Source organism: Papio anubis, chromosome 3 (assembly GCF_008728515.1).
Source record: "Papio anubis isolate 15944 chromosome 3, Panubis1.0, whole genome shotgun sequence".
In the NCBI taxonomy this organism is placed as follows: Eukaryota; Metazoa; Chordata; class Mammalia; order Primates; family Cercopithecidae; genus Papio; species Papio anubis.
In genome coordinates this window covers 146,930,743-146,945,741 of record NC_044978.1, presented here as the reverse complement: position 1 = coordinate 146,945,741, position 14,999 = coordinate 146,930,743, and the positions used below count along the sequence as shown (strand labels likewise).

The 14,999-nt window shown below is 41.0% G+C and overlaps 1 protein-coding gene across 3 annotated transcripts in view; it reads right to left on the bottom strand.

Moving 5' to 3' along the window:
- SMIM14 (small integral membrane protein 14) overlaps positions 1-14,999 on the bottom strand; it is a 77,860-nt gene that overhangs the window by 39,489 nt on the left and 23,372 nt on the right. For all 3 annotated transcript variants that reach the window (XM_003898596.2, XM_017958645.3, XM_021938379.2), the window contains exon 2: positions 4,906-5,015. In XM_003898596.2, coding sequence (XP_003898645.1) covers positions 4,906-4,980 — 75 coding nt within the window. In that variant the 5' untranslated portion in view covers positions 4,981-5,015. The remainder of the gene's footprint in view (positions 1-4,905; positions 5,016-14,999) is intronic.

Genomic DNA, 14,999 nt, shown 5'->3' with positions numbered 1-14,999 from the left:
TAAACAACAGAGTGAGACTCCATCTCAAAAACAACAACAAAAAAAAAAAAAGAGAGAGAGAGGGTAAAAGATAATTGAACCGAAATTGTTACCTGAACATTCAGAATACTGAAATAAATAGGGAAGACAGAGGAATGTAAGCTTAGGGGCAAGATAAATTTGGTTATACACATGTCAAATTTAAAATGCCTATTAGTTTCCAAATGGAAAAGATGTGTCAACATCTGGATACACAAAATTCTGGAATTCAGAAGCATAAGCATCTTAGCCCAGCTGGCATTGGGGCATGACTTTGGTTCTAGTTTTGACCACTTACCCTGCCTTTTATCCTATTTCCCATGCCAGGCTCTCCAATGTGAGCTACAAAATATTCTTTAATAACTCCTTTCTCAAACTCTGGTCTCAAGTGATCCACCCACCTCAGCCTCCCAAAGTGCTGGGATTACAGGCATGAGCCATCGTGTCCAGCCTAATCATCCAGAATGTCTATTACTCATAATGAAGAACCTTAACTGGTAACACTATTAAATCAGGAAAAGGGCCAGGTGTGGTGGCTCAAACCTGTAATCCCAGCACTTTGGGAGGCCTAGGTCGCTGGATCACCTGAGGTCAGGAATTCGAGACCAGCCTGGCTAACATGGTGAATCCCCATCTCTAGTAAAAACACAAAAACTAGGCCGGGCACAGTGGTTCACGCTTGTAATCCCAGCACTTTGGGAGGCCAAGGCGGGTGGATCATCTGACGTTAGGAGTTTGAGATCAGCCTGGCCAACATGGCGAAACCCCGTCTCTACTAAAAATACAAAAATTAGCCGAGTGTGGCGGCGGGCGCCTATAATCCCAGCTACTCGGGAGGCTGAGGCAGGAGAATGGCGTGAACCCGGGAAGCGGAGCTTGCAGTGAGCCGAGATCGCACCACTGCACTCCAGCCTGGGGAACAGAGTGAGACTCCGTCTCAAAAAAAAAAAAAATTTAACATAAGAGATTTATGTATCATACTCTTTACTTGAGCATTATTTATAGTAGTATATAGTATAATTTATTATTTATGAAAAGGAACTAATAATAAAATCCTAACTGCTCCTAAGTTGTATATATTCCTTGGCAAAGCTCATCCATTTCCACAGAATAGGCAAAACTAAACCACAGCCCAGCATACAACTAAGGAGCTAATCTGTAAATAATCATTAAAATCCTCAAGTATCTCCAGGTGTCTACTTGCTATAAGAACTTCAAATTCTTAAAAAGTGATGATACTCTGGCCTTCAAAAAAACCCAATTACATTACATGAGGTCAACAAAAAAACCCCAAAATTCCAAACTAGTATTTGAAATAAGATGTTACTCTATTACAAAGATAAATTAAATGTCCATTTTCAGAAAATGAGAATAAATCTGTTCTGTCGTCATACTGTATCAGTAACTACATCTGTGAGTTTCCTAAGCACACAGGGATTTAAATTCTCGTAGTTATAACAAACGGCAAAAAAGTATAACCGCACATAAATTGCTTTTAAAATACAGACTGCCATCCTGGCTAACACGGTGAAACCCCGTCTCTACTAAAAAAATACAGAAAACTAGCCGGGTGAGGTGGCGGGCGCCTGTAGTCCCAGCTACTCGGGAAGCTGAGGCAGGAGAATGGCGTGAACCCAGGAGGCGGAGCTTGCAGTGAGCTGAGATCCCGGCCACTGCACTCCAGCCTGGGCGACAGAGCGAGACTCTGTCTCAAAAACAACAAAAAAAATTCAGACTGGGAGTTAACTTAGAGTTCTATAGAGCTGTCAGACAACAGGTACTAAGAAAAAAGGCCCTCTGAAGTATAAAAGTAGAAGATAATGGATGAGGTGGGGTACAGTGGCTCATGCCTATAATCCCAACACTTTGGGAGGCTAAGGTGGGAGGATCACTTAAGGCCAGGAGTTCGAGACCAGCCTGGGCAACCTGGGGAGATCCCATCTCTACCAAAATGTAAAAAATTAGTTGGGCATGGTGGTGCATGCCTGTAATCCTAGCTACCTGGGAGGCTAAAGTGGGAGGATTGCTTGAGCCCAGGAGTTCAAGGTTGCAGTGAGCTATGACCACACCACTGCACTCTAGCTTGGGGGAAAGAATAAGACCCTAACTCAAAAAAAAAAAAAAAAGGCTAGTGCGGGACTCAGGCCTGTAATCCCAGTACTTATTGAGCTCAGGAGTTCAAGACCAGCCTGGGCAACATGGTGGAACCCCACCGCCTCTACAAAAAAAAAAAAAAAAAAAAAGTTAGCTAGGTGTGGTGGCTGGTGCCTGTGGTCCCAGCTACTCAGGAGACTGAGGTAGGAGGACTGCTTGAGCCCGGGAGACAGAGGTTGCAGTGAGCAGAGATCGTGCCACTGCCCTACAGCCTGTGTGACAGCAAAATCATGTCTCAAAAAAAATGATGATAACGGATGTATGAGAGGTTGAAAAGCCTATCAGAAAAGAATATTGGCTGGGCACAGTGGCTCATGCCTGTAATCCCAGCACTTTGGGAGGCCAAGGCAGGCAGATCACCTGAGGTCAGGAGTTCGAGACCAGCCTGGCCAACATGGTAAAACCCCATCTCTACTAAAAATATAAAAAACAGCTCGGCGTGGTGGCAGGCACCTGTAATGCCAGCTGCTCGGGAGGCTGAGGCATGAGAATCATTTGAATCCAGGAGGCAGAGGTTGCAGTGAGCCAAGATTGGGTCATTGCACTCCAGCCTGGGCAACAGAGCGAGACTCCATGTCAAAAAACAAACAAACAAAAACTATCGGCTTGTTGCTTCATAAACAAATATTCTCTCCTTAGACTCATCTATTTTTACATAAAGTTATCAGAGCCATCACATTACCATTATATTTCTATACCCTCAAGAGTCTGATTTAATGTATAAGTTCTTATTTTATTCCTTTCCTTCTGAGGCATTCTTAAGGATTCCAAGTCCTAGTGCATGCTGACTCTAAAAAAGTACCTCACTGACAAGAAACACATTTCTGATCACTACATGTAGCAACACTGAGCCAGCAGAAAACCTGCTTATTAGTTATTGACAACTCAAATATTTGAGCAAATGTTTGTACCTACCTTTATTAACTGACGTATATACAAGAGTATTCTAAAACAATAAAATGTCGTTACAGGTTGAGTATCCCTAATCTGAAACCTTCAAAATGCTTCAAAATCTGAAATTTTTTGAGCACCAACATGATGCTCAAAGGAAATGCTCTTTGGAGCATTTTGGATTTTCAGATTAGGGATGTCAAACCAGTAAGTATAATGCAAATATTCCAAAATGCTTTAATCCAAAACACCTCTGGTCCCAAGCACTTCAGATAAGCGATACTCAACCAGTATAATGTATAATATAAGAATATACTTCACCGTAAATAATGGTCAAATTTTTCCTTTTGCACATAAAAAGTATAAAGTATAATATAAACGGCCCTGTATTTAAGCTTATAGACTCCACTACAATCGACTCAATGAAACTATTCAAATCCTGTTGTTCTGAAATCTACCTCTGTCAAATAACTGATTTGTTTTCACAAATGCTTTACATAGTCTGGGCTCAGTGGCTCACGCCTGTAATCCCAGCACTTTTGGGGCTCGAGGCTGGCAGATCACCTGAGGTCAGGAGTTCGAGACCTGACCAAAAAAGCGAAACCCCGTCTCTACTAAAAATACAAAAATTAGCTGGGCATGGTGGTGCGCACCTGCAATCCCACCTACTTGTGAAGCTGAGGCAGGAGAATCACTTGAATCCACGAGGTGGAGGTTACAGTGAGCCGAGATCGCACCACTGCATTCCAGCCTGGGTGACAGAGCGAGACTCTGTCTCGAAAAAAAAAAAAAAAAAGAAATGCTTTACACAGAGATTTGTATTGTGATGCCGTATGCTGGTGTAGGATTTGAACTATATCATAACAGGAACTGTCAATAGCAGCTTAGCAGGCAAACAAGCTCCACACAGCTAAAAACAATTTTATTTGTATTGATATAAAGTAGAAAAGGCAACATACGTATGTGTTATCTACCCATGATGGCAAATTTCACCAACATAAATCTGCCATAAAGACAGGAGTCTGGGCTGGGGAGGTGGATCACACCTGCATTCCCAGTACTTTGGGGGGCCAAGGCAGGCAGAACACTTGAGGTCAGGAGTTTGAGACCAGCCTGGGCAACATGGTGAAACCCAGTCTCTACTAAAAATGCAAATATTAGCCAGGCGTGGTGGCACACTCCTGTAGTCCCAGCTACTTGGGAGGCTGAGGCAGGAGAATCGCTTGAACTCAGGAGGTGGAGGCTGCAGTGAGCTGACATGGCACCACTACACTCCAGCCTGGGCAATAGAGCGAGACTCCATCTCAAAAAATAATAGTAATAATAAAGACTGTAGTCTGTTTTCATCTCTAATGAAATAATTGCTAGCAAACTTTTTTTTTTTTTTTTTTTTTTTTTTTTGAGACGCAGTCTCATTCTGTCGCCCAGGCTAGAGTGCAGTGGCATGATCTCAGCTCACTACAACCTCCGCCTCCTGGGTTCAAGCAATTCTTGTGCCTCAGCCTTCTGAGTAGCTGTGATTAAAAGTGTGTGCCACCATGCCTGGCAAACTTTTATATTTTTAGTAGAGATGGGGTTTTGCTTTGTTAGCCAAGCTGGTCTCAAACTCCTGAGCTCAAGTGATCCGCCCACCTCGGCTTTCCAAAGTGCTGGGATTATAGGTGTGAGCCACTGTACCCGGCCACATTTTAATCATTACAACTTAAACAAATGTGGAATTTCAATTATGAAATACTTTTTAGTGACCATCAGATGAAAACTCTCCAATAACCAGTATTTTCATGCAAAGAGGATACAAGGGATACAGATCAGTTCGGAATAGGATTGTCCTACTCATCTCACCAGATTGATCAGTCTTCTCATTGCATGTTCATGAGAGCAAACACATTCACAGGGATCGAATCCACCTTCTGCCATGATTACCCAGCTTGATTTTACTTGACTGTTTAAATCTGGTAAGAAGGAAAAAATACTGTAAGTCTACTATTCAGAATTACTCTTTCTCTTGAGCTGTGAAAAATTCTGACATTGTATACATTCACAATCGTTTTATTAAACTATGTATAGTTTGTATTTCTTAATGACCTGTATCAATTTATTAATCCTATATGAATTATGAATTTATACAGGTGATTGGCTACCCCTTCTGCCATCAGCCCATAAATACAAATGTCTTTAATGCTCTAAACTGGCCCCGCCTTTGATGCTGATGATGCTAGAACCTACTCTGCTTAATTACTCAATTATTTGACTTTATTAGCTCCAGTATGCAAATAATTTAAACCGGCCTTTACCCCCACCAAGAAAGACATGTGAAAAGGTATCTAAAATGATACCAAGGTTTATGGGGGGAAATTAATGACATAGCTAAGAAATAGCTAGGTAGATTTCGAAAAATAAAGAGAAACAAATGAGAGGTCAAGATGGAGTATTGGCAACCAGATTTACTGTTCTGCCTAAAACAATTTTTTAAAAACTAGACAAAATACATGAAACAATTATTTTTATACATACATACATATATATATATATATATATATATATATATATATATATTTTTTTTTTTAGACAGAGTCTCACTCTGTCACCCAGGCTGGAGTACAGTGGTGTGATGTCGGCTCACTGCAACCTCCGCCTCCTGGGTTCAAGTGATTCTCCTGCCTCAGCTTCCTGAGTAGCTGGGATTACAGGCGCACACCACGCCCGGCTAATTTCCGTATTTTTAGTAGAGATGGGGTTTTGCCATGTTGGCCAGGGTGGTCTCAAACTCCTGACCTCAGGTGAGCTGCCCGCCTCGGCCTCCCAAAGTGCTAGGATTACAAGTGTGAGCCACAATGCCTGGCCAGAAACAATTGTTTTTAAGACATTAAGGCCAGGCATGATAGCTCACTCCTGTAATTCCAGCACTTTGGGAGGCCGAGGAGGGGGGATCACCTGAGCCCAGGAGTTTGAGATCAACCAGAGAAACCTAGTGAGACCTCATCTCTAAAAATAATTTAAAAATTAGTCAGGCACTGTGGCAGTGGCACACACCTGGGGTCCCAGCTACTCAGAAGGCTGAGGTGGGAGGATTGTTTGAGCCCAGGCAGTCAAGGCTGCAATAAGCCATGATCATGCCACTGCATTCCAGCCTGGGCAACATGGTGAGTTCACATTTAAAAAAAAAAAAAAAAGGGCCAGGCACAGTGGCTCACACCTGTAATCCCAGCACTTTGGGATGCCGAGGCGGGTGGATCACAAGGTCAGGAGATAGAGGCCATCCTGGCCAACATGGTGAAACCCCGTCTCTACTAAAAACACAAAAATTAGCCGGGCATGGTGGCGTGTGCCTGTAGTCACAGCTACTCAGGAGGCTGAGACAGGAGAATCGCTTGAACCCGTGAGGCAGAGGTTGCAGTGAGCCAAGATTGCGCCACTGCACTCCAGCCTGGCGACAGGGCAAGACTCCATCAAAAAAAAAAAAAGACATCAAACATGAGGCTACAAAGAATAGTAATACCTCAGAGACAGAAAAACAAATGAGGTGAGCCCTATCACTGGCCCAGTTTACTGCCTCAAGGAGACTCTAGGCCCAATTACGGGGTGGGAAAACCCAGACCAGAGCCCAGTGGTATCCCTAAGTTGGGGAGAAGAAACTAGAAGAATGCCTATATTAAGGAGAGACATTAAAGATAGTAAAATTATCCAATTGGACTTGTGGAGATTAAAACAATAGTGTCTGAGATGAAAAATATACCAGATGGGTTTAACAGCATATTAGACATTACAGAAGAAAAGATTACTGAACTTGAAGACATAACAACAGTAGCTATCAAAAATGAAATAACAGAAAAAAGGGTGGATAAACCAGTAGTCCCAGCTACTTGGGTGGGTGGGACAGGAGAACCATTTGAGCCCAGGAGTTCAAGGCCAGCCTGAGCAACAAAGTGAGAACCCATCTCTGAAAAAATAAACAAAAACATACATAGGCCATTAGTGAGCTGTGGGACAACTTCAAATGGTCTAATATATGTGAATTGTGGCCACATCTATCAAAACTTATCAAATTGTATATTTAAATGTACATAGTTTATTGTTTATCAATTATATCTCAATAACAAGTAAAATTAATGCTTATATACAGCATTAGTCACGGAAAACCATTCTGGTTAAAAGGTGGAATAGGCAGATCAATAAAACAATTCATAAATTAACTTAAAGGAACTTAGTTCATTCACTCAAAAATATTTAGTGCTTGTGCTAGGCCTATTAGAAATTTAAAAGTAGGCTGAGCATGGTGGCTCATACCTGTAATCCTAGCACTTGCGAGGCTGTGGCAAGAGGATCACTTGAGCTCAGGAGTTTGAGAATAGCCTGAGCAACATAGTGAGACCTCATCTCTATAAAAAGAAAAAAGAAAAAAGAAATTTAAAGTAAGCAAAAACTGATAGTTCTTACCCTAATAGTGTTCACATTCTAGTAGTAAAGATACTAATCTAAACGTTTTTAAAATTATAAATATAAACTGATAAATGCTATAAAAGATAAATGAAAGAGTGAAAAAGACAACTCCCAGAATGGATATTTGCAAATCATCTGTCCGATAAAGGTTTAATATTCACAATATATAAAGAATTCCTATAACTCAATAACAAAAGATAAGCATTTTAAAAATGGCAAATAACTTGAACAGACATTTATTCAAAGAAAATATACAAATGGCCAATAATTATATTAGAAATGCTTAAAGTCAGTAATCATTAGGGAGATGCAAATCAAAACCACAGTTAAATACCACTTCATACCTACTAGTATGGCCATAATCAAAATGGAAAATAAGTAATGTGGAAAAATTAGAACCCTCACATAACCCTCATGTAAAATGGTGGTGTGGCTGCTGTGGAAAATAGTTTGACAGTTCCTCAAAAGTTAAACACAGATTATCATAAGGCTCAACAATTCTACTCATAGGTATATACCTAAAAGATTTGAAAACATGGACTCAAGATTGGGCATGGTGGCTCACGCCTGTAATCCCAGCACTTTTGAAAGCCGAGGTGGGAGGATCACTCGAGCCCAGGCAACACGGTGAGAAAGACCCTGTCTCTATTTATAAACAATAACAAAAAAAGAAAACATGAACTCCAACAGATACGTATTTACCAAATAGTCACAGCGGCATTGTTTGCAATAGGCAAGAGACAGAAACAACCCAAGTGTCCGTCGACTGAAAAATGGATAAACAAAATGTGGTGTACACATACAATGGGGATATTCAGCTGTAAAAAGGAATGAAGTTCTGATATATGTTACAACATGAAGGAACTCTGAAAACATTCATCAACCTGAAATTAGCCAGACAAAAAATAATATGGTATGATTCAATTTATATGAAATATCTAGCTAGAATAGGCAAATTCATGGAGACAGGAAGTAGAATGGTGACTTCCAGGGACTTAAGGAAGAAAGAAATGGGGAGTTACTGCTTAACGAGTAGAGTTTGTATCTGTGGTAATAAAAAAGTTTTCAAAATGATGGTGATGATTGTACAACACTGTGAATGTAATTAATGTCATCAAATTGTACACTTTAAAAGTGGTTAAAACTGCAAATTTTGTTATATTTTACCCCAATAAAAATAATCACTCTGGCTGCCTAGAGCTGGAAGTTTGCAGGGAAAATAGGGAGTGACTGCTAACATGTATAGGCTCTTTTAGGGGCTGAAAAAAATGTTTTATGGTGATAATCACACAACTCTGTGAATATACTAAAAGCCACTGTACTGTACATTTTATTTTATTTATTTATTTTTTTGAGATGGAGTCTTGCTCTGTCACCCGGGCTGGAGTACAGTGTCATGATCTCGGCTCACTGAAACCTCCACCTCCCGAGTTCAAGCAATTCTCCTGCCTCAGTCTCCCGAGTAGCTGGGACTACAGGTGCGTGCTACCATGCCTGGCTAATTTTTTCTATTTTTTTTTTAGTACAGACACTGTTTCACCATGTTAGCCAGGATGGTCTCGAACTCCTGACCTAGTGATCTGACTGCCTCAGCCTCCCAAAGTGCTGGGATTACAGGCATGAGCCACCATGCCCGGCCTGTATTGTACATTGTACATGGGTGCACTGTATGGTATGTGAATCATATCTCAAAAAAGCTGTTATGTAAATGGTGCCTAGAGAGCACATACACATTCTAAACTCATCTGGCGTGTCAGGGAAGATTTTACTGAAGAATTAACTAGGAGTTGAGAATGGAGGAATGAGTTAAATACATTAGGGTGAGGTAGAGGTAGAAGGTGTGAGACTTGGGGGTGGAGGGCATTCTAGACACAAAGGGAAAAGTAATACAAAGGTCCTTAATGAGTAAGAGTATGACACATTGGAGGAACTGAAAGAAAGCCACAATGTGCTAGAATCCAGAAAGCAGAGTGGTTTAACATGAGACAGGACAGGTCAGAGGGAGTCATGCCACAAAGGGTCTTTCAGGCCATGTTCATGATTAGGTCATTACCCCAAGAGTAATGTGAAGAACAACGTGAAGCAATGTGCTTTCATCCTGGTATGTTCTAAAAAGACCACCTTGGCTGCACGATGGAAAACTGAGAAAAGGGAAGCCACACTATGTAGAGGGAACCTAGTTAAAATGCTTTTTCAACAGATCAGTGACAATGGTGGGGCTCCTTGGAGAACGATATTTTAACAACAGCATATTGAATCACTGGAAGGAAGACAAGTTATTTCCTAAATCGTGTTAGCTCCCTCCCTATTCTCATTCTTTATACCAAAATAAATTCTAGACACATGAGTGATTTAACTTTTTATTTTGAGACAAGGTCTCCCTCTGTTGCCCAGGCTGGAGTGCAGTGGCGCTAACACCCCTCACCGCAGCCTCAACCTCCCAGGCTCAAGTGATCCTTCCCTCTCAGCCTCCCAAGTAGCTAGGACCACAGGTACACACCCCACCTTGCAAGTTTTAAATTTTCTACAAAGATGGGGTCTCCCTATGTTGCCCAGGCTGGTCTTGAACTCTTGAGCTCAAGTGATCCTCCCTCCTTAGCCTTCCAAAGTGCTGAAATTACAGGTGTGAGCCACCGCACCTGACCCAGTTTAACTTTTAAAAATGAAATCACACATAAAATTAGTCAACTACAGCAACAGATTAGAATACAGTGTTCACAAACTGACCCATGATTTTATTGAAATTTAGAATATGCAAAAGTGCCATTTAAAAACATGGATTATTTAATAAATGGCAGGGTAATTGTCTTTTTTTTTTTTTAAGGTAAACTGTGACACACACATAAAGCACTGGAGGCCTGAGCAATATAGCAAGACCCCATCTACAAAAAAAATTTTTTTTAATTGGCTGGGTGTGGTAGCATGTACCTGTAGTTCTAACTACTCTGGAGGCTGAAGTGGAAAGATTACTTGAGCCCAGGAGTTTGAGACCATTGTGAGCTATGATCACCTCACTGCACTCCAGCCTGAGTGACAGAACTAGACCTGGTCTCTTAAAAAAAAAAAAAAAAACAAAACTGAAAGAACATACATCAGACTTAATATAGGGGAACAGAGTTTCACTGTCAATTTTTACATTTCTTATGAGCATGTATTTATGTATTAAGACTTCTAAAATACAAATTTTAATTTTAAAAAGCCACACATATATAATTACAAGAAGATGACTGGGATACATATAGAATATAAGTCCAAGAAACCATGAAGGAAAGGACCAATAATTTTAACAACCAAAACCAATAAAAGTTTCTATAAAACCAAAAATATACCATAAAATGAAAAGACAACAAACTTGAAAAACCATGTGCAATATCAGGGCTAGTTTCCTTAATTTACAGAGAATTCTGAAAAAATCAGTATGAAAATGGCAACCTAGTAGAAAAGTGAGCGAAGATTACATTCACAGGAAAACACAGAGCCAATAAGCAAATACAAAATGGAAGTGTAAATCAATACAATCTTACACGTATCAGGAGAGTGATAAAATTAATTCATCCAGCCAGGCACAGTGGCTCACGCCTGTAATCCCAGCACTCTGGGAGGCCAAGGCAGGCCTGACCTGAGGTCAGGAGTTCGAGACAAGCCTGGCCGACATGGCCAAACCCCATCTCTACTAAAAATACAAAAATTAGCTGGGCACGGTGGTGGGTGCCTGTAATCCCAGCTACTCGGGAGACTGAGGCAGGAGAATCGCTTGAACTCAGGGGGTGGAGGTTGCAGTGACCCAAGATAGTGCCAATTCACTCCAGCCTGAGCAACAGAGCAAGACTCCATCTCAAAAAAAAAAAAAAAAAAAAAAATTAGCCAGGCGTGGTGGTGTGCGCCTGTAATCCTAGCTACTCAGGAGGCCGACAGGAGAATCGATGAACCCAGGAGGTGGAGGTTATAGTAAGCCGAGATTGCACCACTGCACTCCAGCCTGGGCAACAGAGCAAGACTCCATCTCAAAATAATAATAATAATTCAGCCTAGTTAATTTGAATATCCATATTCAAACAAGCATGCAAAATTTCTGTACAGCATGTTTACTGGAATACCGTAACAGCAAAGAAAAAAGTAATGCAAAGTATTTATCAGTGTTGTTTCGATTAAATGATGCAATGAGTACATAAGATCCTATACAGCTGTTAGAAAAATTAAGGTAGATTTCTACGTGGTGATTTGGTGAAACAACCAAAATATATTGAGATGAAATCAAGCCATAAACAGGGCAAACCTTTCCATCTAATATCCTTCTAGATCTGCCTGCCTGAGCTAAAGGTAGAAGGGGAGGTGAGGATTGGAAGGGGAGATGGAGATGTGGCCTAAGCTGGAGAGGCTCACTTTCTGGAAGGTAAGCAAACCATGTGTAAACTCTACTTCACAGTTTTGTCTGAGGCCACTCTGTCCACACCTTTTTTTAAAAAAAAAAAAAAAAAGGTGATTAGCTTTCACGTTTGATTGTATATATCCAACACAGAAAACTCTGACAGTAAATACAACCTACCCTTATATATAAAGTTCACCGGTATGCCGGGCACGGTGGCTCACGCCTGTAATCCCAGCACTTTGGGAGGCCGAGGCGGGTGGATCACGAGGTCAGGAGATCAAGACCATCCTGGCTAACATGGTGAAACCCCGTCTCTACTAAAAATACAAAAAATATCGTGCCACTGCATTCCAGCCTGGGCGACGGTGAGACTCTGTCTCAAAAAAAAAAGTTCACCGGTAAATTCCTGTGTCTCAACTGTCTTTTCTGTTTTTTTTTTGTTTTTTCTTTCTTGAGACGGAGTTTCGCTCTTGTTACCCCAGTTGGAGTGCAATGGCGCAATCTTGGCTCACTGCAACCTCCACCTCCCAGGTTCAAGCAATTCTCCTGCCTCAGCCTCCCAAGTAGCTGGGATTACAGGCATGCGCCACCACACCCGGCTAATTTTTTATTATTAGTAGATACTAATAATACTGTGTTGGTTAAAATGAAGATATTTTACTAAGATTTTCTTATTTTTTAAAAATTTGAGACAGGGTCTCACTGTGTCACCAAGGCTGGAGTGCAGTGGCACAATCACAGCTCACTGCAGCCTCGACTTGCCAGGCTCCAGCTATCCTTCCACTTCAGCCTCCCTAGTAGCTGGGACTGCAGGCACCTGCCAACATGCCTAATTTTTGTATTTTTGGTAGAGACAGGGTTTTGCCATGTTTCCCAGGTTGGTCCTGAACTCCTGAGGTTAAGAAATCCACCTGCCTTGGCCTCCCATAGTGCTGGGATTATTGGCATGAGTCAACAAGCTGGCCTTTTACTAAGGTTTTTATAAAACAAATTCATATACAGAAATGACCACCTCTGTAGCCTCTGAACACAGAACTTTAAGAAAGCACAAGCACACTGGCTTTCATAAAGAAAGGGAGACTTGTTTTTATCACTGTATTACCCACCACAATTGTAAAACATGGCTATTTTTAAATCTCTTTTTAATTCATTAAATTAACAAAATCAGACTCCACCACCACCCCTAAAAAAAAAACAGAGCTTCTGGAGGGCAGAAATCTTAGTCATCGTCTCTGAACACCACCTATACTGCTTAGCCACAGCACTCACAGAATAAATATTTACTGAATTCTTGACAATGTTTATTTTCTCTACATCTATATGTGCCAGGAACAAGTAAATCAACTAGAATTTTAAATTATACTTCAGTCTTAATTAGCCTCCAGTAAAATGAGAAAGTATATTTATAAATAGGACATTCCTCAATAGTGCTACACTTCTGTGGAACTTTCTTCCTGTAAACTTGAGCTGTTTTAAGTACTACTTGGTTTTCAGTTAACAGTTTCCATTTTAAAATCACTGGGGTTTTTTTTTTTTGAAAATAGGATGAACACAGTTCTCTTTTGATGAAGACCCAAAAACAAGTGTCAACACAAACCGGCAGCTAGGCACCAGAAGAAAAAAACTTAACCAGTCCCACCGCACATTTAAATCCCGTGGTCTCCAGAGACATTAAGCTGCTCTATCCTAGGCAAGACAGAACAGTGTTACTGAATCAGAACTTTAGTAAATCTGCCTCAATAAGGTCTTTGATAGAAAGTAATTTAAAACAATGTTTCATCTTGTATGTTTCACAGACTTGTTCATCTCCCCAATATATATCCCTAATGTTAGAGAACAATGCCAATACCAAAGTCACGGGGGGCTTGATCCTTGAGGACAAGCAGCTTCAAGACTTGTTTCTCAAAAACGTGCAACAGGTTTCAAAGGTCTAAGTCATGAAAACATAAATAGTTTACTAAGAAAATTCAAAATAGCCAGGCACGGTGGCTCACACTTGTAATCGCAGCATTTTGGGAGGTCAAGGAGGGTGGATCACCTGAGGTTAGGAGTTCAAGACCAGTGTGGCCAACATGGTGTGAAACCCAGTCTCTACTAAAAATACAAAAATGTGCTGGGCATGGCGGTGCAAACGCCTGTAATCCCAGCTGCTTGGGAGGCTGAAGCAGAATTGCTTGAACCTGGGAGGGTTATAGTGAGCCAAGATGGCACCATTGCACTCTAGCCTGGGCAACAGGAGCAAAATTCAGTTACAAAATAAATAAACAAATAAATAAAAGAAAAGTCAATAGAATCGAGGAGCAGTAAGGGAAGCAAACATAGGCATAGATGAAATAAAAGAGACAATAAGTTGATCATTATTGAAGTTGTGTTATAGGTTCTGGGGAGTTCCTAGGCTACCTTTTTTTTTTTTTTTTTTGAGATGGAGTTTTGCTCTTGTTGCCCAAGCTGGAGTGCAGTGGCGCGATCTTGGCTCACTGCAACCTCTACCTCCCGGGTTCAAGCGATTCTGCTGCCTCAGCCTCCAGAGTAGTTGGGATTACTGGTGTGCGCCACATGCCTGCCTAATTTTTTGTATTTTTAGTAGAGATGGAGTTTTGTCATGTTGGATAGGCTGGTCTTGGACTCCCAACCTCAGGTGATCTGCCTGCCTCAGCCTCCCAAAGTGCTGGGATTACAGGCATGAGCCACTGCACCTGGCCCCTATGCTACTTTTTAAAAATATTTTTATATTTCCATAATAGTCACTGAATTTGTATGTCAGCATTTTCCCATTTTTGTGATAGCAATCTGACTTCAGGTATATATTAAGCAACATGGTTTATAAGTGACTTTTTATGTAGCATTAAGGGCAAAATAAACATGTCTGAAGCTCTCAAACAATTCTTAGCACAGAAAAGCAGGGAAATAACATGACTGTTGAGAAGGCAAAAAGCAATTCCCCTTATTCTGCAGGTGCAGGTCACTTTCTCTCCTCTACAACTAACACAACCTTTCCTGGTAGAATTTGGCAGGAATAACTCAGCTGAGTCATACTGTTGCTACATGTGGTGAGGGAATTTTCCAGTGCTGTTAACCAATTTATCATTGCTGTTAGAACCTTAAACACTCCAGCTCATGTAAGCTC